The sequence below is a fragment of the Prionailurus viverrinus genome, chromosome D1 (genome assembly GCF_022837055.1).
Source record: "Prionailurus viverrinus isolate Anna chromosome D1, UM_Priviv_1.0, whole genome shotgun sequence".
Lineage (NCBI taxonomy): Eukaryota > Metazoa > Chordata > Mammalia > Carnivora > Felidae > Prionailurus > Prionailurus viverrinus.
Genome location: NC_062570.1, coordinates 9,662,890 through 9,687,393, shown reverse-complemented (window position 1 = coordinate 9,687,393; position 24,504 = coordinate 9,662,890). Strand labels below are relative to the sequence as shown.

Genomic DNA, 24,504 nt, shown 5'->3' with positions numbered 1-24,504 from the left:
CCCGTTGAGCAGGGCCCATGGCGGACTGAGTCCTGCTAACATGCCTGTGGCGTAGAAGCCTGAATGGGCGCCCCAGAAAACCCAGAGTTTTCCAGGGGTCTTTTGGGCACCTCGTGGGTGTGGAGAGGTCCAGGGCTGACACACATGCTCGCTCAGCTCGCACGCACAGACATTTTCACGCTCACCGTGCACCGCACCACACTCTGATGACCCCGGTCATCAGGACGCGGCCTTCTGTGCTGTGTTGTTGTTCAGATCCAGCTGGCTGGCTCTGCGGGTCTGTGGCCGGTGGGCCTCCGAGGGAGCGCACAGTGGGGTGACGGGCAGCCCTGCTACAGAAAAAGCGCCCGGGTACCTGAGGTGGGAGGATGTGACGACGCTGTGCCCCCGCGCAGCGGGGACTCGGGCCTTTAAAAAGCCGAGGAAACAGCCTCTGAGCAGGCGGTGGCTACACTGGAGGAGAGCACACCCAGGTCTCACGTGAAAGCAGCCAAACTGTCTGCTTCAAAGAGAAAAGGCAACATCCTGTCACAGGCCATGCTCTGGCAGAAACGTAAGTGGTTTGACCGTGGCTGTCAGAGTCGTGCAAGCATGGGCAGGGGCCGGGGCTTCACCGGCGAGCCCACCCGGGGACGGGGGAGGGGGTGGTGGCGATGGAGGCATCGGGGGTGCCTGTCCCCAGCCAGGGGCGCGCAGGGGCCAGGTGGGCGACGGAGCCCGGTGGAGAAAGCGACCTGGCAGAGGTGATGCTGATTTTCCAGGCTGCAGGGGAACGAACTAGTGTTCCAAGGTGGGACAGCTCATCGTGTCTCCGCTGCGAGGCATGAATCACTGTGGTGAGGAAAGGGCAGTTCATGATTCACACAACAGAAAAGCCAACTGTGACATTGGTTTGGGGCCGAGAGGGGAAGGCCGTGGGGTCCTTCACATGATTGGCTTTGTTTTTCATCCACGGCTGCCCTGTGGCCTGGGGTTCAATTCCTCGGGCCTGTTGCTGTCTGAGTGACTTAGGTTTCTGCCGAAGGCGTGATTTGTTTGCGTGCGTGCCCTGGGACAATGTGGAAACTTGGCTTTGGTCAGGCGTGCCTCCACTCGCTCCGCTGTCCTGCCTAAGTCACTCTTCTCCGCGCCTTGGTGGCGAGGCCCGTGTGTCCCAGTGCAAAGGGGCAGCGGGTTTATCTTTAACCTTAATGTTTATCCCTGGGGTCGGATGGAACAACTGTGAACTTTACTTTCCATTATGTGGGATCAAACAGAGACTCCTGTTATTAATAATGGAAATCATACAGAGATTATCTACAACATTCCTTTCTTGAAATAACAAAGTCAACTCGACAGCCTTATGAGACTTGAACCTTACCGGGGTTCAGTTCTGTGCTACCTCAAGAGAGAAATATTACCAAAAAAAAAAAAAAAAAATCACTCTGTCTTTTCCAAGGTGCTTGGGTCTTTACAATGCCTTTTAACAAATTCATGTACACCCTACTGCAAGCAAACTTCATATAAGAGAATCTAGATTTACAGAAGATGATACATTGGGGAGTCTTTGTTTATTTTACACAAAGATATTCTCCTGGAGGCCTTGAGTTCTGAAAATACACCTTCATCGATGAAAACGTAACTTAGAGTCCTTTATCACCAACTCACTGTTCTCCTTTGTTACTTGTGTAAATTCTCTGGAATTGAACTTGTTAATGTATAATTTGGAGGAGTGATTTCAAAATCTCTCAGACTGCGAGGTCTCATCGTTGATACTAACAAGATGCAATTTTTTTTTTTTTTAAAATAAAAAGAGATGAACTTCCATTTGGGCTTGAGAGCTATGGAATCCTTCCACAGCAATTAGAGGTATGCTGATATGGGTGGTGTGCACAGTTAGGTGAAGGAAGACCCTGACCTGCAGAGGTAACGGCAGCCGGCCCCACGGGACAGCTATGCAGCCGAGGCAGGCATTATTGTCTTTACTGGAAGCGCTGAGCGTCCATAAACCCTTATGCTTAGAGCTGAATTGGTGGATTTTATATGAGCCCTTGGGGGACTTCTGCCTTGGTTCCTACCTATTCAGAGTAAGTCATTTTCCTTTTCTTTCTTTCTCTCTTCCTTTCTTTCTTTCTTTCTTTCTTTCTTTTAAAGTTTTAGGTTTCTCATATGTAAAATGGGGTAAAAATACTACCTATTCCTCAGAGCTACCCTTACCTTGGTGAGCTGAGATGCCACCATATTGTTGATCGCTGTCGTTTGCCTTCAGTGTCTGGGATACGGGTTGCTTTCCTGCGTTCATGAGCCGCCATATTCCCCCTTTTTGGTTATGCACTGCATTTTTCCTTCTCTAATTCCTCTTGTGATATTAGCAGTGGTTTTTTTTTTTGTTTGTTTGTTTTGCTTTTTAAGGGGATGCTGGAGGCATGTTTCTTGCTGACACCCCAGAGGTCGGTCAGGTCCAGCAAAGCCGCATCCTTAGGGAGACTGTATTGTAAACTCCTCAGTGGAATAGCTGGAGTGAATGGTGTTACAGGTTCGGATGCATACAATCCGAATTATCTTTAATTGTCCTTTGGCACCTTAAAGGAAATTAAGAAAGGCCCTGGGCACCGGACCCCTTACCCTGGATTCAAGTAAAACCTTCCTCCAGGACACTGAGGGGTCATAGGTGACTAGATTCTGTGGGGAAACCGGTAAAAACAGGGCAGCATTGTCAGCCCACTTAGAATCACCTGATGGAAGGGCAGAGTTTGAAATCAGACACCAAGAGTGCTGAAAAGGCACTTTCTTTTTTCAGAAAACACCCTCGGGCCATGATCTGAAATGACTGTACTAGGGGGTTCTGGAAAGGGTTAAGAAAACATCCACTTTGTAAATGTTGCCTCCTCCCTGCCTGGCCCATGATCCCTGTTTGTGAACGAAATGTGAACACAGACTCTGGTTCAGATCAGCTCGGAAGTGCTGACACACAGAAGTGGAAATCTTCAAGCCTCATCCATGGATCTGAGCTTTGCTTGACTGGCCGGTTAGATAAAGAAGTCACGGCACCTGCAGATTCCCTTCTGGGCTCTGCACTTCGGCCTACAGGTCCCGAGTGGAAATGAATTCACATCCACCCCAATGAGAAGTCCTTGTTAAGGCCAACTGGCTACAGGGCAGTAGAAACAGCAGAAGCGATGGGGTGAGGCAGGTCTGGGTTTGAAAGTTGGCTCGGCAGCTTAATTATTCAACCTTCTTAGATTCTTAAAAATCTGGAAAATGGGAATTTTAATGCCTGCCTTACAAGGCTTCTGTCAGAGCTAAAGTAGGGAATGTACGTAGTGTTATCAAGTCTCCTGAGCGTGGTGAGAGAGAGTATGTGCTGTCCTGGGATATCTCCCTTGTGTCCATCTGGAAGGATCAGGGTTATGCTAAATTCCTTCCTGTCTCTCCTTTTCCACAATTTGATTAGCAGAGTTAAAAAGACATCACCAAAATATTCTTGAGTGACAGCATCTTTCAAACAATTTTTCGCGGGTCTAAATCAGGGATCTGCAAACCACAGCCTTAGTGCCACATGGGTCCCACTAACTGTTTTTGCAAATAAAATTTTATCAGAGCATAGCCGTGTCTATTCACATATTGTTGGGCTGCTTTTGTTACAACGAAAGAGTTGAGTAGGTGCCATGTGACCTACAAAGCCTACAGTATTTACTATCTGGTCCTTTACAGAAAATAGTTTGCTGACCTCTGAACTAAAATGATTTGGTTCATACTGTAGATACTCTTTTCCTTGGGTTTCTCTGCGTCCTGGGGTCACACAATGCCAGCGCCAGTGGGAGGTAAAATTTGCAGTCAATTGATTAAGCGATTTGCATAATGCTGAAATTTGATTTGATTGACTTCTTCCTTGAAAGCTATGGAACCGTGTATAATAAACTCAACACCATTTGTTACAAAATGAATGAGTCACATAACTGCTTTTTCTTGTTGTTCTTTGTGTAAGGGAAGGTTTACACGATAATGAAAGGCAGGCTGCCTGATTTTCTTTGAACTGGCTAGTTGCCTTGATTCCCCATAGACATGGCCTTGGTGTTTCTTTGCTGTGGTGCCCAGGGAGGCACTTTACGAACAGGAAATGGTTATTAAACTATTATGGCATGAATGTGCCTTTGCTTTCCGACAACTTCAACAGAGCACAGGTTCACAAATAGATACATTAGGGTGTCAAAATTGTCATTCATGTAGAACTCTGGATTTTACTCCAGGGTTCCACTAAATAGCCAATTAGAAAAATTTTTTTTCTTGACATTTATTTTTGAGAGACAGAGAGAAACAGAGCATGAGCAGGGGAGGGGCGGAGAGAGGAGACAAGAATCCCAAGCGGGCTTCAGGCTCTGAGCTGTCAGCACAGAGCCCGATGTGAGGCTCCAACCCACCAACTGTGAGATCATGACCTGAACCGAAGTCTGATGCTTAACCAACTGAGCCGCCCAGGCACCCCTGTAGCCAATGTTTTTTAATGTTTATTTATTTTTGAGAGAGAGCACAAGCAGGGGAGGAGCAGAGAGAGAAGGAGACAGAGAATCTGAAGCAGACTCCAGGCTGAGCTCTCAGCACAGAGTCCGACATGGCACTCGAACCCACAAGCCTTGAGATCATGACCTGAGCCAAAGTTGGATGCTCAACTGACTGAGTCACCCAGGCCCTCCAAAATAGCCAATTTTTAAAGGGAAGTGAAAATTCAGTAAAACATAAGAAACGCCTATAGTAGTCATCTACTATTTGGAAGTCTATCTCTTGTAGGAACTCAGTCAAACTGGTAACAAGAAGTAATTTAGGTCTGTGCAGTACCTCCAACATTTCTATTGTGTGTTACAACCTTTGCCCACTTAGCAAGCACCTTTACTTCTTACCAAGTTTATGTTATTGATTCAGTGGTTCTTGTTGATAAGGACAAGTAGGGTCTAAAAGACAGACACAAAGTCACATGCACAGAAGGAAGTAAAGTAAGTGACAAACATCTACCAAGCACACAGATTAACTGGTAAAAAGAGTAATCTTTCAAGGTGGACACTTCCTTCTCCCCGTATTCACTAAAGAAAAATGCCAACTTTGTTTTTCTCTATACCCAGAAAGTTCCCAAGTCAGAGGTTTGGAAATCTCTCCTCCAGTTTAAGTCGGTAAATCCGTTCTGTTGTAAGGAACAAAAAGAACCAAGGTTGACTACACTTATTAGCTAAATACCTGGACATTTAATTAGCTTAGAAGTTCTGTAAATTTTTGCTTTTAAACCTTCCCATTACAAAATAAAGGTATTAGGTTCTTTCCTCCTTCTGATTTCTTTCTAAAGAAGTTTATTTGCCTACTGATGAAGATGTCACCAGTTTCTGACTTTGAGCCAACCAAGTCAAGGTTGGTTAATTAAGATTATTAACATAAGTTTCACATTTATAAAGTACCTGGCAACATTCTAGTTTAATCATTTTTGTAGAACAAATGCTTGAGGAGAGTGGGCTTGCCTGGGATAGAGAGGCTTTCTCTGGAATCTTCTTGTCCCGGTTGTGTGATGGTCTGGCCAAAGCATTGTTCTTTAAACTTTTTTTTTTTTTTTTATGTTTTCATTTATTTTAGAGAGAGAGAGAGAGAGAGACAGAGCGTGAGTGGGGGAGGGGCAGAGAGAGAGAGGGAGACACAGAATCTGAAACAGGCTCCAGGCTGTGAGCTGTCGGCACAGAGCCCTATGTGGGGCTCAAACTCACGAGCGGCGAGATCATAACCTGAGCTGAAGTTGGACACTTAACCGACTGAACCACCCAGGCGCCCCATGGACAAAGCACTGTTCTTGCAGACAGGAGACGTGGAGTTTACTTTCCAATCTACAGGTAATTAGGTGTGGGGTTACAGGCAAGCCACCTAAGCACCTTATTTCTCAAGTGTTCCAGCTATAAAATGGGACTTGCCCTTTCCTGGTTAAGAGCAGGGAGAGTGAACTTGACTTCATCTTCTTTTTCTAGCTGTAATTTCTGAGCTTTCATGAATGCTTATACCAAATAAATACATGTTTTCAAACCCAAGTCTTTAATTTAGTAGAAGGCATGCTCCCATCTGCACAGAGCAGTGCTTTTCAACCTTGGCTACGCATTGGAACGCTCTGGGGAATTAAAGAAATCCTAATGCCCAGGTCCCAACCCGAGGGTTCTCATTAAATGGCCCTGGGCATTAGCTTTTCAAACCTTCCCAGGCAATTCTCATGTGCAGTCAAGGTGAGAGCTACTGAGCTGGAGGTTACAGGGGACGGCTTCTAATATTCCTTTGGACATTGCAGTGCCGTGGGCAGGACACGTTCCATCCTGTTCATAGGGGTACGTACCAGCTATGGGGCACGGAGTACTTACTTGGTGCCTTGCACTGTGTCACATGTTCTGTCGCATCAGACTGATTACATTTGATTGCTAGTGAGGAGACCTGAAACAACGTGGGTTTGAATAAGACAGCAGCATTCACTCTGTCGCACTGAACAAGTCCACAGCAGACTGTGCAGGACTGTATGCAGACTCTACGGTCCCAGCGACACCTCTGGCTACTTCCGTCTTTCCGGTCTGTTGTCCTTGGCATGCAACTTTTGTCAAAGTTGCTTTGTGGTTGTGCCACTTTAGCTCCAGCCACCACCTCTGTGTTTTGGACATGGAAGAAGAAGAAAAAAGAAAAAAAACAACCCCCCCACCCCCCATCGTGTAGGGTTGTTAAGTCAGAAAGGATAAGGCTGATGTTGGGTGTGGCAGTGGCCAGTCTTTGCCACACTTTGGATGTATTATCTCACTTAATCCTCAGAGAAACTCCGAGAGGCAGGTTCTGTTTCAAGCTCCATTTCCTGGATGAGAAAATCTGAGCTTAAAGATTAGGTTAGTAACTCACGCTGAATATTGTCTTACAAAGCTGTCCTGTGTCCCCGCCACAGGGCTCGGCTCACTCCCGGGGCTCAGAAGGGTGCTCTTGGTAAAGGCACAGGCCTTCCGCGTGAGATAAAGGAATGGACACCTGATGGCAAAAATCAAGTACGGCAGCTGGCAGACTGATGTTCATACTTCACGCCCTCATTCTGATGCGTGCGTTTCATCTAACTTACTGAAAGAAATAAAGTCTTTGCTTCCTTACCTCCCGCACTGGGCTCTTTGCACACATTTCAGCTGCAATGGGAGGGCTCAACGCGGAGAGAGTGACCCAGAATCTCCCCCTCCTGCCAACGTGCAGCCCATCTGTTTTCCGGGCAGCACTGATGAAGAGCTGTGTGGCAGCCTGAGCTGGGACCCAAGCTTCTGCCTCGTCGGCACTGCCTTCTTTTTGAACTATCTAGACTTTGGAAGAGTCAGGCTGTCCATTCACACACGCGTGTGGTGTGGTGTGGAAAGCAACATCTAGAGAGTAGGGGTTTATTTGGAATCAGAGTGCCATCTCTGTTCTTTCTATGCCGTTAGCGGTTTAAAGTTTAGCCTCTAGTGGAGACAGATCTGAGTTTGAGTCCTAGGTTTATGCCTCACTTTGTTGCCATTTCCTTAAGTATATAATGGGGCTGTAGCTCTTACCTCACAGGCTGTGGTACGTGTTTACTACTGTGCTTTGCATTAAGTCAATGCTCAATAATAAATATTAGTTACTATTCTTAATTTCCCGCTCCCTCTCGCTCTCCGTCTGAGAACAAAGCTGATGCGGCTAATTATAGATCGTAATTTGTGTGGCCTCTGAGTTCTGCATTTCTTGTGAAATAGCAGGGCGGCACATTTCCAGTCTTGTAACTTGTGGTGGGGCTAGTGATCAGGGCTAATGCCGATGGTGAAGCTGGCCATTCTGTGACCAAACTTGGAACTTGGGCCACAATTTTCAATCACGCCTCATCAGGCGGCAGGCTCATACTGACTGACCAATTGTGTTTGTTTTTTTTTAATTCACAAAATTGGACTGAGGTGTTTATAATCTAGCCATCAGGAGAATGACCCTTGAATTTTTCAAGAAATGGCACAATGATACCGAAAACTGAAACACCAGTGTGCTGCCTTTCTTAGTAATGGTTTCATTAGTATCACTTTCTGGGAAGAACAGGCAGCCAAAGAGGTATAAACCAGAGATATTCTCAGACCAGGTGTTGGGACCAAAAAGGATCTGACCACACGTGAGAAAAACTGCATTCCTCTTTAATCCTCTAGAAAGACTCATATATTTAATTGGAAGGTAGGAAGCAAATATACAAAGATTGTTATAAATTTCCAGGACTGAGAAATGCTGGGGAGATAGAAAAGAGAGAAAAAAAAGGGAGACAAGAGAGTTGAAAGTTCGAATGCTGGATGAAAGCAACACCAATTCAGGAAAGAAAGGCATGGAAGGAAAATCAATGACCCGTGTGTCATCCTTTGTGTGGGGACATCCACCCAATAATGGAATTATTCCTAGTAGGGAAATCAAGCGATGAAATAAATTATCTTCAGCAGTGGAGAGTGGAGGATGGAATCAGGGAAGGTATCCTGAAGCATGTGGCATTGGATATGGATCTTCAAGAATAAATGATAAAACGATAGATAGTCAGACTTCTTGTTTAGAACTTGGGAGAGGAAGAAGCCTATGAGGGATATAACATGTGAGCATTAGGAAGAAAATCCGAGGATGTGTAGGCTGGTGTTTACAACATTTTTTTTTTTTTTGGCACAAACCTCTTTATTCAAACCAAACCTACTGCAGAACTCCAATACAGAAATAAAAATGGAGCCATTTGGGGAGGATATTGAAGCTCTGACTGCTTATTCACCCCCAGACTCTCCTACTTCCTTCCTCTTGTTGGCCATTCCGGGTGCCTTCACTGTATTCCAAAGTTCTTTAGGTCATAGCTGGACAACCATGACTTGGACCCCTCCTCCACTCATTCAGCAAGATTCCTCATAGCTGGTAATAAGTCCTTGGGTTAAATACTTCCAGGGTAAAGGCTACACTCCCAAAGCAAAGTGAGTCACTGTGAAGCGTGTTGTATTGGTCTCCATTAAGCTCTGAAACTGTGAAGGTCATATTTTCAGTCTATGTGGGTATCTTGTGAAGAAAGAAGGGCATCTGTTCCTCAAAGATTGACCTGGTGACTCCTCTCCCTGGCTTGCTATTCTAGCAACTTCATGAGGGAATGCCCCACGTCATGAGGCATGGTTAGTAAACCAGAGACTTGGCAAAAAAGCTCATCTTGACTGGCAGTTATACCTCACATCGTGAATCAATTATAAGGTCTAATTTCACTCACAGGGGCTGTGCCCCAGGCCTTGGGGTTGGAGCATTTGGATCTGACCCCAAATGTACAGCTGGTGTTGGGTCTGAAGAGTCTTCCTCCAGGGAAGTGGTCTTGGGAAAATTTGATTTCCTTAATCTCTTTGGTCTGGAAAATCTCAAACTAGATATTATTTAAATCAACGAACAAACAATTGGGTTTCTTCTCCTCTAGCTGCCTGACCATAGGTTTTTCCTGTTCTTGATCAGACTGTCAATTCTAGATTCAGCCTCCAGGTCATAATCTAGTAAGGAAAGATATATCTGTCTCCTCTGCTCAGTCTCTTCACTTTGGTGCTACCTTGCTACAAAATTTGGGTAGACACCTTGGGTTGGCTCATCCCCGTTATGGTCTTGTGCTCTCAGTATAGACCCTCTCTCTCCCCATTCTGATTCCTGTTTCTCTTGATAATGCTAAGGCAATGCTCCCAGTATGTCAACTGGAAGTCTGCTTTGCTCTAATAGGTGATAAAACTTCCCTCCCTGACCACCGAAGAGCCTTCCCATTCACACTGCCATGTTTCCAACCCATATGGGATATGTGCTCCTAGATTTCTAGCCCTGTGGAGAAGTACCATGACCATGGTCTCAGTCATGGCTCTATCTCTGTCCTTTGGGAGATACACGGAAATTCCTTGAGGGGCTGTATCTGAGGTCAGGACAAGGACATGCCATCTTACTCTGTCTGTCTCTCAGAAATCTCCCAGGTGCTCCTTCCTGGCATTCTTTAAAAATTTAAATCTACCACAAACGTACTCCTCTACTGGCTTCTGAAGAAAGACATAAAGGCATCCTTCTGCTCAGCTCATGGTGCCTTTAAGAGAGACCAATGCTAGGATTTTGATGTCTCCTGTCCAGGCTTGTTCTGTTTTCAGTTGCAGTCTTTGACCAGTCTCTCTGCAGCATCTTTGCCCCCCTGTCTCCTAAGCATGGCTCTCCTGCTGCTTGGAGACACCAGGCCCAGATACCTGAGGGATGACTTCCAGGAGCACAATGAAGGCAGGTTGAGACAGGCCTTGCTGGCCACAGACGCTCTGGGTGTGTTGAGGATAGAGACATTCAGTATCAGGACGTAGCAAGACAAGAGAAGTTAGAATCACCACACAAGGATTAGCTACTTCCCTGATGAGTGAGGGGCTGAGGTCACAGGAGAAATAGCCATTTGTTGAACACCTGTTATGTACTAGGTGGTTAACTGTGTTAATTTCATCCAATCCTCATGATAATCCCATGAGATGGATATCATTACTCTCATTCAGCAAATAGGGAAACTGAAGCACATGCGTGTTAAATGATTTGGCAAGGGTCACACAGTGATAAGTTATGTAGTAGGCTTTCCAAACTAGGTCTGCTTGAGTCCCAACAGCATCATGCCACTTTTCAAGGCCAAGGATTTTAGGGTTCCATTAGATGCTTCTTCCCCTCCCCACTGAAAGAAGTCCACCCTTAGATGGAAGTGGATTTTTACTTCACTGGGAGCAGTTGTATCCTGACTCAAAAGCTCCTGCAAATATGAATCTCAGGAAGTTAGATTTGAGATATAGAACCTCTGGAGCCAGCCAATTTCTATCTCAGAATCTGAGTTCCTAGGACTGGCCTTCCATGGGCTAATCAGCCAAGATAGGATAAGACCAGCTGGTGTAACATCTTTGGAGTTCATCCAGGACCCCTAGGCTGGGGGTGGACCCTGAACATCTGGAACTACTTTGTGTGTCTTGGGCAGGACTTACATTCATGGTGTGGGCTGAGCCTGACCCCAGACTAGTTTCTCTGCCTCAGAAGGAGAACAACCATGCCTCTTGCACTGTCCCCTTTATATAGCCCCTACAGACTGGGGACCCCCATTTGCTGCTTAAGTAAGTCCAAGTAAGAATAAAGTGGTGGTGGAAACCAGCCAAACAAGTTAAAACACTTCAACTGTGAGGCACTTGCAGCTCTGTCTTAGTTTGTAATTCTAGCTTGTGCATTTATTCAATTAATGTCGATATCCCACTAGACTAGATGGTGAGCTCCATGATGGTTGGGACCTGGTTTACTCTGCTTAGTGAGTATTTGTTCAGGGCTCTCCTAGTCTTGTCCTCTGCACTGGGACCCAGTGTATCTCAGATGGAAGCACTTTCTGCTCTGGTGACCCGGGTTTCTGTAAGAGACAGGCAGATGCAGCTGGCTTCTCAGGTGGACCTATCCACTGTCATTTCAGTCGAAAATACCAAAAATAAAACTTTGCGGGGAATTGTTTGGGCCTCTCAGTTCTCGTCACTCATGTGAGCACACTGCTGGTAACCTTCTCATGGACTTCTTTTTCATGTCTCAGATGGGAAACACTATTTCTTGGGGAAATTGGCAGTCAAAGGAGACTGGATCAGGGTGGTCCAATCCCAGACTCCAACGAGAGGAATGAGGGTCAGAACCTGGCAGGGGACATTTGGTGACTGACCTCCAGGGTTACCCAGAGAGATAAATGGGCTTGCCCAGGCAGAGGACAGGCAGGTGGTGAGGCAGAAATGGACTGTGCTTGGAATCAGAGGTCCTGGGTTTAGCTGATTACAAAGCTATTTACAAGTGTGGACTTGGGCAAGCCACTTAACATCTCTGGGCATCGTGTTCCTCATCAGTGGAAAGGAGGGTGAGAGGGAGAACGACCCTGCCTATTTCAGGAGTTGTGGTGAGGCCACACTTGAAATCATTTGTGTCAAGGCTGTGTGAGTCACAACACTGTGTGCAAAGGTGAGCATGGTGATTTCTGAGTTCCTGGGGGCTAAGCTCACGACCAGGAAACACAGGCCCGAGTCTCCACAAAGAAGAGGCAGAACACAGACACTGTTTCTGGGAGTAGAGAGAGCAACCCAAGAGCAACCCAAGAGCCTTGCGTGGTCTGCTTGTTCTGCTGGAGGTTTGGAGGGAGGATGGACGTATGGTGTGGAAGGCCTTGAGAGTCCTCGGGGGAAGGATGTCTCCGCAGCAGTGCCCATGAAGAGAGTCTGAAGGCTCTGGCACTAGCAGCCTTTTGGCTGACCTCTCCCAAGGTCATGGAGTGGGACATCCAGAACTTTGGGACAGTCCAGGTAATATTGAGGCTGTGGAATGGGAACACCTCATGCAGGAACCTGGTGGAAGAGAGCAGACTGCAGGAAAACTAGCTCTCTGCTTAAGCCTAACATAACCTGAGAGCAGTGTGGTGACCCTGGGTATTCATTCCAGGCTGACTGAGGCTTCCCTTCAACAGGGATCACTCGGCCCCTAGACCCCTTTGGTCAGGGACTCTGTGCTTTCTAAGACTGAACAAACCTCTGTGGTCACCCCAGATGTACTTTAGGAGCCTTCCGTGGCTCTCTCAGGTCGTCAGCTCTAGGTGCTTTTGGCCCGCCCAGGTCTGTGGCTCTCCTTCATCCTTTCCCAGTGACCGGCCTCTGTGGGGCTGATGGAAGTATGCCTCTTAGAATGGAGACAAAGAGAGAGGAAATGTCACTACTTTTCCCTTTCCTTCTCTGGTGAGACCAGAGAGCCCAAGATCAGCTGCCATCTTGGAGCTCTCCTGGTGGAGAGGTACCAGTCTACACATCAAGATGCCACGACTTACTCCTTTTCGGCTGCCTCAGCAGCCTTACAAGCAACACCAGATTGTAATTTGGTTGAGGTTCTACTTTCTCATATCTTCTAAACACCTTCAAAGGCATTTTTTGTCCATCTATCTTTTTCCGCCTCTGCCCTGTGTGTTATCCAGATTGCTAGAACGTATGAGTGACGTGGTGATACCTCCTAGCAGCAGAGCCCTTTCAGTTCAAACACCAGTGAGTAGAAAGCCCACATTTACATGTGCATGAAATCTCTTTGTTGGAGTCCATTACAAAAAAAAAAAAAGTAAACAGCAATCCAGTGTAAATTGGGCGGGAAAGCTTTTCTGTAGCGTGTCAAGTCCAACCTTTGGCCAAAGCCCAAGTTCTTGCTTCCTGTTTGGAAAAAACTCAGCCATTGTCCATGAATGGAAAGAACAAATTTGAAAACTTTGACTCAGATCTTCACCAGAAGAGGAACATTCACATTAGTGTTTCAATTAAGGATGTGGATAATCCTTTAGCCACATGAGCTAAACTTTCCCAGGCGCCCTCAACTACCTTAGGCAGAGAACACAAACAAACTTCTTTACGTTAAAGTGAAAAGTGTCAGCAACTTTTATGACTTTGTTTTCACTTAGAAGCTAGGACAAGTTTGTTAGCCCTGGGCTTGAATTCCTATTGTTCACTTATTTGTTTTTGGTTTTGCTACAAGTGAAGAGAAAATTATTTGTATTTCTCCTTAGTGGATCTTTAAAAAAATAATACTGAAGGTTCAACAGCAAAAGAGAATAATATTTACCGAGGTTACTTGGAGTGATCAATAGTGTGTCATGTGTCCTTCTGGGCTAGGAAGGTTTTGTCTTTCAAAATGGCCTTGTGTGGCTGCAGGAGGGAGGTTCAACCAGTCAGATGTAAATGGAAAGCACTTTCAGCGAGGTAGATAGTCGACATGAGTGAGATGGGTTCCTCTTCCGGGTTCCTTGATGGTAAAAATGTAGGCTTACCCTGGATCCCAACTAGCCCTTACAGCAGCAGTCCCATCTGCTGTTGAACTTACTGCCTGGCCCTGGTGGCTCGCAAGAAATCTGTAACAGGACAGCGGCTAGGAGAAGCGTCTTCTTTCAAGAGGACCCTCGACACTGTTCTAGGTAGCACCTGGCTGATGAAGGCTCTCTGAAAGCTGACTGGAGGAGAAGTTACAGTGACAAACGCCTGGGTGTGAGCTCCACCAGGAGCCATGAGGAGGGACCTATCTCCTTAGCTTCCTCACTGTGGCGTGAATGTGGTTTACACGGGGCGATTAAATAAACAAGTGCTGACAATTTTGCATATGTCCTCGGTGATATTTATTATCCCTTCTTCAGGGAACTGGAGGGCCGTGTTTATTTAAATGAGTAGCATCCAGGGGCGCCTGGGTGGCGCAGTCGGTTAAGCGTCCGACTTCGGCCAGGTCACGATCTCGCGGTCTGGGAGTTCGAGCCCCGCGTCAGGCTCTGGGCTGATGGCTCAGAGCCTGGAGCCTGTTTCCGATTCTGTGTCTCCCTCTCTCTCTGCCCCTCCCCCGTTCATGCTCTGTCTCTCTCTGTCCCAAAAATAAATAAACGTGGAAAAAAAAAAAAAAAAAAATTAAATGAGTAGCATCCATATGCTTCCTAAGCTCGGGGCGAACACACACGATGCCCGCATGCAGACAGAGCAGTGCCAGAGGTGACCCGTCGGCTTGATCTGTCATGGTCTGTGCCCTCCAGTGGAACGACAGCTGCAGGGCTCTTATTTTTGTGACGTGGAGCCTGTCCGGCTGTGTGGCAGGGGGAACTGAAATGTCTTCTGCTGACTTTTTATACCTTCAGATTTTTTTCATCGCTTATTTTGGAAAAGAAAAGCCCTCACTGGGGCCAAAGTTACAGGTTTTTCTGTAAACGAGTTTTGTGGGGTTTTTGTTGTTGTGTTTTGTTTTGTTTTGTTTTTTTCCCCCAAACTCCATTGGCGACTGACTTCCAGTGGTGGGAAGTAACATGGCTGAACGTTACTCGCCCTGAGGAAAGGAGATTGCTAGCAAAGGCCAAGAGGCTCATGTTTAGGTGGAAAGATTTTTCTCAGTGACTGACACTTGGCTGCTCCCAGGAGACTTAACGGGCCTTCGGCCACAGGAGAAATGGTGAGGAGGCTTCAGGCTTTCAGGACAAGCTGCCGTTTGGTCAGGGGACTCCTAACACTTCTGGTCAACTCTACTCTGGGAAACTGGACCGGGTAGCATCATTTTGATCTCCTGCTTTCTTTTCTTTGTCTCTTATTTATTATTAAGAAATTATTGGGGCGCCTGGGTGGCGCAGTCGGTTAAGCGTCTGACTTCAGCCAGGCCACGATCTCGCAGTCTGTGAGTTCGAGCCCCGCGTCAGGCTCTGGGCTGATGGCTCAGAGCCTGGAGCCTGTTTCCGATTCTGTGTCTCCCTCTCTCTGCCCCTCCCCCATTCATGCTCTGTCTTTCTCTGTCCCCAAAATAAATAAACGTTGAAAAAAAAATTTAAAAAAAAATTATTTTAAGAATCTTAAAAATGTTCTTCTCAGTATTCTAGTCTAGTTGTTTTAAAGTGGCTCCGTTCAGGGATCCCCACGCTCCCAAGGCAAAGCAATCTCGATTTCAGACAAATTTCTTTTCACCTTCCAAATTTTTATGCTGGTTTCTCAGGCTGGTGGCGGTGGGGGGTGGGGTACAGTGTTTACCACAGAATTAGAAACATTTATTGTTGCTTTACAAAGGTTGGTGTGAAAAGGAATAACTGCAGGTTTTGGCTTTGCAAATAGGCTTGGCCACTGGGGTCCTTGGGGAATTGTCCTGAGGCTTCTGATTCCGGTATTTCACGGTCACTTTGCAAAGACACCGGCTGAAGCACCCTCAAGCACTCGAACATGCGCACTGGCAGTCAGTTCCTGGATTCCTTGGCAGCTGGTTGTGGGCTGGTAGGTGGGGAGGCAGCAGGTCCTTGAGAGCTCTGGGAGTTTTGCACTAGGAAGAGGTGGGGACTTAGAAACTGCTCTCCATATGGTCCTTGTGCCAGGGCACACCTGTTGACACTGTGGCTTCTAAGGAAGTCCAGACATCAGAGGGTGATGCCCTCGGCTCGTAGCACCTCCCCCAAGCCCTCTTTGTTCATTGATTCAAAAACAACAGGAGGCAGGAAGCCCTCCCTTGACAAGATCCTGGAAATGCCCAGCTGGCCCCTTTGCAGCCAAGTGTTCGATGTGTCCACTTCCTGGGAGGGAGCAGGTGGGGAGTCCTCTGGGCCCTTCCCCACAAGCGTACATGCAAATCAGAGAGGGCTAGCCGTATACCTGTCTTTGGTCTGGACTGAGATGTGAGCACGTGGGATGGAGCCTTTCTTGCCCCTCAGCTGAATTAAGAGTGTGGCCACCGTGCTTAGACCCCCAAATAACCCTGTCCCCTGAGTTTCTTCCGAGTGTGCAATGCCTCAGGCTGCGCTCGTGCCTAAGAATAGCTGGAAACCCAGCTGCAGACAAGTGTGGTCTGATATGGGCGCGAATAAAGCCACTGCGGGTGACTGAGAATGAGTGAACAGAGTGTGGGAAGGCAGGCGCCCCTGTTTGCTGCCATGTGGGGCCCCACCTGGGGTCTGTGGCCAATGCTGGGCATCACTGATCATGAGAGAAAGTGGCACAGGGAACCCGTGTAGGAGTGAGGCACCCAGAAGGAGGGTTAGAAGGATTCAGAACATGTCATTAAGAAATAGCTGGAAGGACAGATATGCATTCAGACTACAGGGGACCTGGTATCTGCCTTCCGATGCTGGAAAGGGATACGACTCCTGCTGATACTATTCGCTCACATGTATTTAATGCTTGCTGAGCACACGCTCTGTTGCAAGCATTTACTTGGAATTCTCAAGCCTACCAGGTATGTGCCATTACGATCTTCATTTGCAGAGGTGAGAAGGCTGTCAATGGATTCTGAACGGTGAGTTTCATCAGAAGGCAATGCCAGGCAAAATGGAGCTTGTTACCATGCGGCCGGTCAAGCAAGAGGATAGAGCTTCCTGACACTGAAGCTCCCCAGAGGAAGGTGGAAATGGGTGGAGGGAGGGGAAGGAGAGTAGCGTCTACCATAGCTGGCCCTGGCCATGGCTTTGCGGACCTCTGGCGTATTATTGCAGGGAATCCTCACAACTACTGTGTGAGACGTGGGTTATTGAGGCCCAGGGGTGTTAAATAAATCATCCGAGACCTTGCCACCAATAAGCGACAGCCCACTTTTGCATATAGGTATTTTTGGCTCTCAAGTCTGTTGTTAATGCTGCTTTTACGAAGGTGATGGTGCCCAGGTAGTGCTGGGGCACTGGTATGGGGCTGGATCTCTCTGCTCCACACTCTAGTTTCAGTCTGATTTTATGTCGGTTGTAACTGTTTCATTGCATGTCTCTTCCACTAGATGCAAGATGCATGTGGGCAGGAGCCATAGCTATCTTGCTCAGTGCTGTATTCCCAGTGCCCACGGATAGTTGGAAGAATGAATGAGTATCAGTTGAGACTCCTTGTTACGATGGGGCGGGGTCGGGGGTGGGCGTGGAATTAAAAAGATGATAATTTATCTATCAGGACGTTAGAGGGAAACTCTGGTATTCGATTAGGGGTGGTTATCAGTGATGCTAACCCCAGCAGAGCTTCAGAATCACCCGAAAGACTTTTAAAATATAGATTCCTAGGCCCACATCAACCCCCCAGAATCGGAGCTACCTGGAAGCAGGGCCTGGGTATCTGCACTGCGTACCACTCCCTGGTCAATTCTGCTACCTGGCCAGGTGAGGAGGCCCCATGGATGCATCTGAGTCTGGGGTTCTCTGTATTATGTGTCCCTGGGGCTCTTGGACACCCCTTTCCCTCCCCCTGCTGCCTCTCTACCTGCTGGGCTTCAAGGCCAACTGCGTGTGTGCCTGGAGCATGGATGGAGGGAGGTCTGGTGCCGGGTCAGGCATGAGTTCTTATCAGTTGGGTATTTACTGAGCAAAGTTCAGCCAGGTAGCACTATGGTTCCGGGTTTAATAGCTACCTAGGCTTCCAGGCTTTTGATTCAGAGTCCAGGTCCCTGGGACCCTTATCAGTGGATGATAATGGGCTCCCTGTGTGAGTCCCCAGGGCCAGGGCTACTCACTATTCTTGGCTGACCCAGGCCTGCCCTCCAAAGGCCCAGGGCCCTAGACTGTGGGCTGTCTGGGAGGGCAGATGGTCAGTGCCCAGCCATGACTGCTTCTGGCTTGCTCTCCCTGGCCAGGAAGTGCCCGGTTCCAGCTCAGTGCTTTGGTTTCCCAGCTTTGATGACAAAGGGCACAGGGAGCCTTCTCTCTACAGCAGGGCTGGATACTCTCTGGCTCCCGGTATGTGGATCACCAGTGGGTATTGGTCCTCTGCCCTGGGAGCCACGGAGAATCCAGGAACCGTTCACTGCAGCCCATTCTATGGGTCCAGGAGAGGGGAAGGCGGGGGGTGGGGGGGATGAATGGCAGCACATTCCAAATAATCATCCAACCGGTTAATCAGCAAATCCCTTACTGAGCTCGCTGTGGACATGCTACTTGAGAAGATATAGAGAAAGAAGGTATAGTATCTCATCTTGAGAAGCTTATCATCTGGTTAGGGGCATACGAAATTTACACCGAAGGATTACTAATTATTATATAGCAGATTGCAAATTTATTAAATGCTTGCTCTGTACCTGTTTTATACTAAGCATATACTGTGCTCCCCATTTACTAGGTCAGCGACCCCTTATGACATTCGTTTGGTAAGAAATGGCACAGAGAGGTTTAGTGACTTGCCCAGGATCACATAGCTAGAATGTGGCAGGGGCAGATTTCGAGGCCTGTGCCATCCGACTTGGCGTCCCTGCTCTTTTGCCATCCTCTACTGCCCCCTATGATGAGCACTAACCAGGCCTGTCTAAGAGGCTGGAGGATGAAGCCACTTCTGTGGGCAGCCGTGGGCGACCAGGAGGGTTGCACTAGTCTTGAGCCAGGGCAAATCAGGAAGCTGAGAAGTGTGAGCGTGAATCCTGACCACTGGAAATCTCAAGTAAAGGTGAGGAGAGGAGACAAGCAGGAAACCAGAGAAGTCTGAGTAGACCTTCTGGCCAGAGTCAGGGCTTATTAGTCCTTAGTGTGCAAAGTGGTCGGAAAATGGGTTGAGCTGACGCAGCCCAGGACTTTCAATTGTACATTAAGTTTACAGGGCTGAACTGGTCAGGCAGAAGGGAGCTATAGACGGTTTGGGGCAGGAGGAGTGGCAATACCGGGGGAAATTGTCTAGGAAGTCTCCCGGGTCCTCCCTGCTCAGGCACAGCTGAGGTGAGCCGGCAGGCCCTTGAGAAGAGGGGAGCATACGCCGGGGTGGGGGCTCGTCTGAGAGGCCGATGAGCACCGGCGACATTGTTTTTCGCAGCCTCGGCACCAGAACAGGCCCCGGCTCCACCCCGGCCATACCAGGGCGTCCGTGTGAAGGAGCCAGTGAAGGAACTGCTCCGGAGGAAACGAGGCCATGCCAGCAGCGGGACGGCTGTCACACCTACGGCGGTGAGGGGGCCGCTGTGGCCCGAGTGCGCGTGTGCGTGTGCGGTGGGGTGTCCAAAGGGGCCCTGGCTCTAGGCGAGGCTCAGCGAGGCCACAAAGGCAACACGCTGCCAGGTACGGCTGCTGACGAATGGGCTTAGGGGAGAAGAGGTCAGTGATCCCTGGGTAGACCAAGGAGGACTGGGGCCACGGGCTGGCCCCATTGAACAAAGCCAATGCCGGGGGCCTGAGTGAGCAGATGACTCACACGTCCTGGCGTGAGCTGGGTACCCCCTTGGGAAGACGACGAGGCCAGTTCCCTACGTGCACAGGCTTCTTGCTAAACGGAAACACGCATCCCCCATTAAGTATAGGTGGTGACGCCTGGGACATGACATGGATGTTTTGGTCTGAGAAGGAAGATTCCCCCCCATCACCCCCCAACGTATACTTTCCTCCCCTGGGGCCCTCTGGGCAAGTTTTCTGCAGAGGGCCAGATGGAGAGAGCTGAACACTGATCCTAGTCTCTCCTCCCTCTAGGTGGTGCTGCCCCATCAGCCCCTGGCTACCTACACCACAGTGGGTAAGAGCTCCCCACAGCCCTGGTCCCCTCCAGGCCCCTCGTCTGGGCCACACCTGCAACTCTGTAATTTCCTTCTTCCCACAGGTCCTCCCTGCCTCGACATGGAGGTCTCCGCTTCCACAGTGACAGAGGAGGGGGCCCTGTGTGCCGGCTGGCTCTCCCAGCCGGCCCCGGCCACCCTCCAACCCCTGGCCCCGTGGACACCCTACACGGAGTACGTGTCCCACGAAGCTGTCAGCTGCCCCTACTCGGCTGACATGTACGTGCAGCCCATGTGCCCGAGCTACACGGTGGTGGGGCCCTCCTCCGTGCTGACCTACGCCTCCCAGCCGCTCATCACTAACGTCACGGTACGTCACACAAAAGCATTGCTGCACCAAGGACACCCTTTGGAACCTGGGCTGACTTCCTGACCCCTGATCGTTCTTGCTACTGATTCTCAGGATAACTGAGTCTTCAAGCCCTTCCTGTCCCGCAGGGAGGCCTGCTCTTCCCATAGACCTTCCGCGAAGAAGGCGGATGGCCTCCCTTGTCGTACGTTGTGCTCTTTGGGGCGGGGATGTTCTCCGGCCCTTCTGCCCTAAATCTCCCCATGCTGCCCCCAAAGCAGAAGGTCTTGGTTGGAAGTTTCGGTTTTCAGTGAATGGGAGTATCAGTTGAGGTCTGACTGGGGCCTTGTGCCACACCAGGGCTCTCTTTCTATTCCGCTGACTTAGAGGCTGATCGGTCACCTCATAGTGGGATTTGCAACAGGTGACAAGACTTTTCAGAAAACTACTTTTGATGAAGTCAGACCCACCTACAGAGTTATTTGTTGAGTCCTGACTCTAGCATCAGATTGCTTGGGTTCAAATCCTTGTCCCTTACTAGCTATGTGATCCTGGACTGAGTAATTTAATTTCTCTGAGCCCCGGTGTCCTCATCTGTGAAATGGGTATACTAACAAGAGGGCTGATGTCAGGCTCAATCGGGATGATGCCCGTGGAGGACTTAACACAGTTCCTGGCATACAGAAAACACTCAATAAATGTTACGTTATGATTGTCTCAAAGTCGGCCGGCAACATTAACCAAGGGCTGCCTTCGAGTGCCCGATGGGAAAGAAAGGGCCTGCTCCCCCAGACACAAAGAAAGGAAGAGAAGTGGTTTTATGTGAATGGTATCTGTTTGAGCAAAGGAATGGGAATCCCCTAAGCGTTCGGAGGAGGAAAGGTCTATGGGTGTAGCTATATCCAGCCTCAGTTCAGGGAACACTCTGGGGGTGTGAGTTGGGGCCTCAGGAGTAGCTGCAAAGCCCACATTGAGGTGGAACTGGCTTTGGTTCCCCACCTCCCCACACCCGTTTCCCTCAAGGGTTCAGCGTCATGCTGTTGCACCTGCCCTTTCATCACCATCCAGGCAAGGGCCCACAAGAGCTCTCCTCCCCCAACCCTACCTGGCTACTCTGCAAACCGGTTGTGGGCATGGATGATGGTGGCTAGAGGAGTGAATTCAACATCTTTCCCAAGCAACTCATTTCCATATCGGGGGCCTTTGGTGGGGGCGGGAAGTGGTGGACGTAATGGTTCTCAGTCATTTCAATCTCAAGGATTTCTCTCATTATTTATCCTTTCATTATCCCCACCTCCTACCTTGAAAGGCTCTGTGTATCAAACAGACCGTATTTATTAAGAAATAATTTGTTTGTTTTGCCACTTTGTAAATTAACGCATCAAAGCTGGTGAGAGCTACTAGTCAGCACCGCTGATTAGCAGGAGATAAGACCTGTTAAAGCCCGGGGTTGGTGGAATTCTATCCCTGAGCAAAGAAACCTGCAGTCCCCGGTTCCTGACTCCACAAAGTAGGATTTCCATGGGAATTTTGAAATGCTGGAAACAGTCAGGCTTTGCTGGGAGGCTGGAAGGCCTCTGAGACCCTTCCCAGCTCTATCATTCTATAGAAAAACACCCTAAAGCCTTGCTACTCGAGCTACGGTCTCCGGACCAGCCACCCTGGCGTCACCAAGGATCTGATGGGACATGCAGAATCCCGGGCCCTACTCCAGACCTCTCGTACCAAAACGGGCATTGTAGCAAGATTCCCAGGGGACTGACATAATCTCTTTTCTAAATGACTCTGTTCCCAGGGGCGGTAGGGGGAGACTTCAGCCTCTCTCACATCATTTCACGCAGAGATCTTCCTCCCTGTCCCTGCTGCCTCAGCTGCGGGAGATAGTCGGAATCCAGGCCCGGCCTCTCTTGCAGGCTTGACCTCAAGTGTGGTTTTATAAAGTGACCTTTATATGTGGTTGTTGCCCACGTGAGGGGTATTGTTTATAGGGCACCTGCGAGAAGGGCCGGGGACAGCCACGGGGACCCAGCTCAGAGACAGAGGAGGATGAGGATGTGGCAGGCACTGGGCTCCCCCCAGCGTCCGGGTCGGTCCCGATCACGTGGGAGATGAGTGGCACCGTGTGGGCGGACCTCAGGGCGGACCACACACCGTGTGTGTCCAGGCGTGACAGCGGCCGCCTGGGGGTACAGCTGCTACCCAGGGGGCAGTCTCGTTAACATGCTGTATTTTCACCAGTTTTTAAGATGTGCATCCCCCCCCTCCCCCGCCTCCACAATTTAATATCTCTGAAATTAGGATGGAATTCATATGCAATAAAATCTGGAAAAGCGTCTCCAGTTGGCTCAGCCCTGCGATGTCAGTCCTGCTCGTAAGGGACCCCACAGAAGAGAAAAATGGAGGCGGGGGGAGGTGGTGGGAGCCAGGACTTCTAGCTAGTGAGAGTCAGGGGCAGGGATCCAGCTGAAGTTTGCGTGGCTTCTCCTTGGGGGGAGACACCGAGCAGGTGGAAATGGAGCCCCCACCCCCCCACTCCCCGGGCTGAGAGCGCAGGCAGGGGCCAAGTTGAGGGGGCCGGAGAGCTCCCCACCGGGAGGAGGACGAGCGTGGACGAGCGGATACCCCCGGGGCTGCTAACCCTTGGTCCCTTGTCTTCCCCATCACAGACCAGAGGAGCGGCCGCGCCCACCGTGGGGCCCCAGCTGGAGGGCCCGGAGCACCAGGCGCCCCTCACCTATTTCCCATGGCCGCAGCCCCTGTCCACACTGCCCGCCTCCACCCTGCAGTACCAGCCTCCGGCCCCAGCCCTGCCCGGGCCCCAGTTCGTCCAGCTTCCCATCTCCATCCCCGAGCCGGTCCTTCAGGACACGGAAGACCCCAGGAGGGCCATCAATTCCCTGACCATCGACAAGCTGCTTTTGGAGGAAGAGGATGGCGACGCCTACTCGCTCAACCACACGCTCTCGGTGGAAGGCTTTTAGGGCCTGCTCGCCCGGAGAGTCCTGCTCCCCGAGCCTGGGATTTTACACTGAGCCTGGGATTGAGCCTCAGATTCACACCTGTTTGGAGTAGCTGTCTCACAACTACACTTTCCACCCTCAACTAGAATAATTGGCTTTCCTTCCTCCCTCCCCTCTTCCTCCTCCTTTCCTCCCTCCCTCCCTCCTCCTCCCTTCTTCCCCCTTGCCTTCCTGCCTTCTTCCCCCTTTTCTCCCTCTCCCTTCCTTCCCTTTCTGCCTTCCTCCCTCCCCCCTCCTTGCTCCCCCCTCCTCCCTTCCTTTCTCCTTTCCTCCCTCCCCCGAACCCCTTCCTCCCTTCCTCCTTCCTTCATTTTTTTTTCCATTTCTGTTCCTATCTGAGAAGGAATTATAGAGATTTTTGTGGTAATATTGATGCCAGTGTTGCAAACCCATGTCCCAGGTGCTTTTATTTCTGCCTCATTTTGTTCATTGGAGCAGCAGCCCAGCTGAGCTGTCTTGGGGCCAGTGCCGCCCTGCCCTCTGTCATTTTGAGGTGTATGGGGTGGCCTTGCAGACCCACTGCCCAAGTCCTTGAGCTGTCAGTTCTCACAGTTGATTCTTTGTTTGCTGTTCTCTGCGCTGGCCAGATTTACAGTCTAGGCAGCAGAGTCCCAAGGCCTGGGGCTCAGTTAGGTGGTGGGGGTGGTGTTCCGGGGGAGAAAAATCAACAGCAGAGTGGGTGGGTTGAGGGACAGAGGAGGGAGGGGAACGTTGTGTGTGTGTGTGTGTGTGTGTGTGTGTGCGCGCGCGCGCGCACGCATGTGTTGCGGTGGGGGGAGGGGGAGGAGAAGGTTGGGTGGGGAGAAGGAGGACTAAGGAACCACTGAGCTTCAGATTACTTGGTTATTAAGAAGGAGAATAAACTTAAGAGCAATAATTGCTTCGATTGGTGGTTTTGTCGCTCTCCTTGAGGATACTTGCAAGGAAAGCCGAGCTCTTATAATCGGGAGGGTTAATACCTCTGATTGCGCCTTCCCACGTGCGGACCCTCCGGTGCTCGCTGTGTGCGAACCAAAACTCACTGAAGCCCCGTGGGGGCGGGGTCCTCGCTCAGTGCCACACGTGGTTCTTCTGTGTCTTATAAAGAGCCATCATTGTGTGGGACCACAGCCTCCTTCTCAGGCACCTTCCTGGAGGCTTCTAGAAGCTCAGCCAGAAGTACCACTGGGTTTAATTTCAACGGATATTTTCTGGCTGGGG

At 49.5% G+C, this 24,504-nt stretch overlaps 1 protein-coding gene across 3 annotated transcripts; it reads left to right on the top strand.

Moving 5' to 3' along the window:
• Nucleotides 1-51: 51 nt before the first annotated feature.
• Nucleotides 52-23,991, top strand: POU2AF1 (POU class 2 homeobox associating factor 1). 3 transcript variants are annotated; one of them, XM_047878268.1, is made up of 5 exons: nt 5,670-5,846; nt 19,266-19,396; nt 19,913-19,955; nt 20,040-20,305; nt 22,951-23,989. In XM_047878268.1, the coding sequence occupies exons 1-5, from the start codon at nt 5,789-5,791 to the stop codon at nt 23,263-23,265; spliced, it is 813 nt and encodes a 270-aa protein (XP_047734224.1). In that variant the 5' UTR covers nt 5,670-5,788; the 3' UTR covers nt 23,266-23,989. The 3 variants fall into 3 exon arrangements, with proteins under 3 accessions (XP_047734223.1, XP_047734224.1, XP_047734222.1); XM_047878267.1 differs by lacking the exon at nt 5,670-5,846 and adding an exon at nt 52-553 and having other exon boundaries at nt 19,913-20,305; nt 22,951-23,990; XM_047878266.1 differs by having other exon boundaries at nt 19,913-20,305; nt 22,951-23,991.
• The last annotated feature ends 513 nt before the right edge of the window (nt 23,992-24,504 follow it).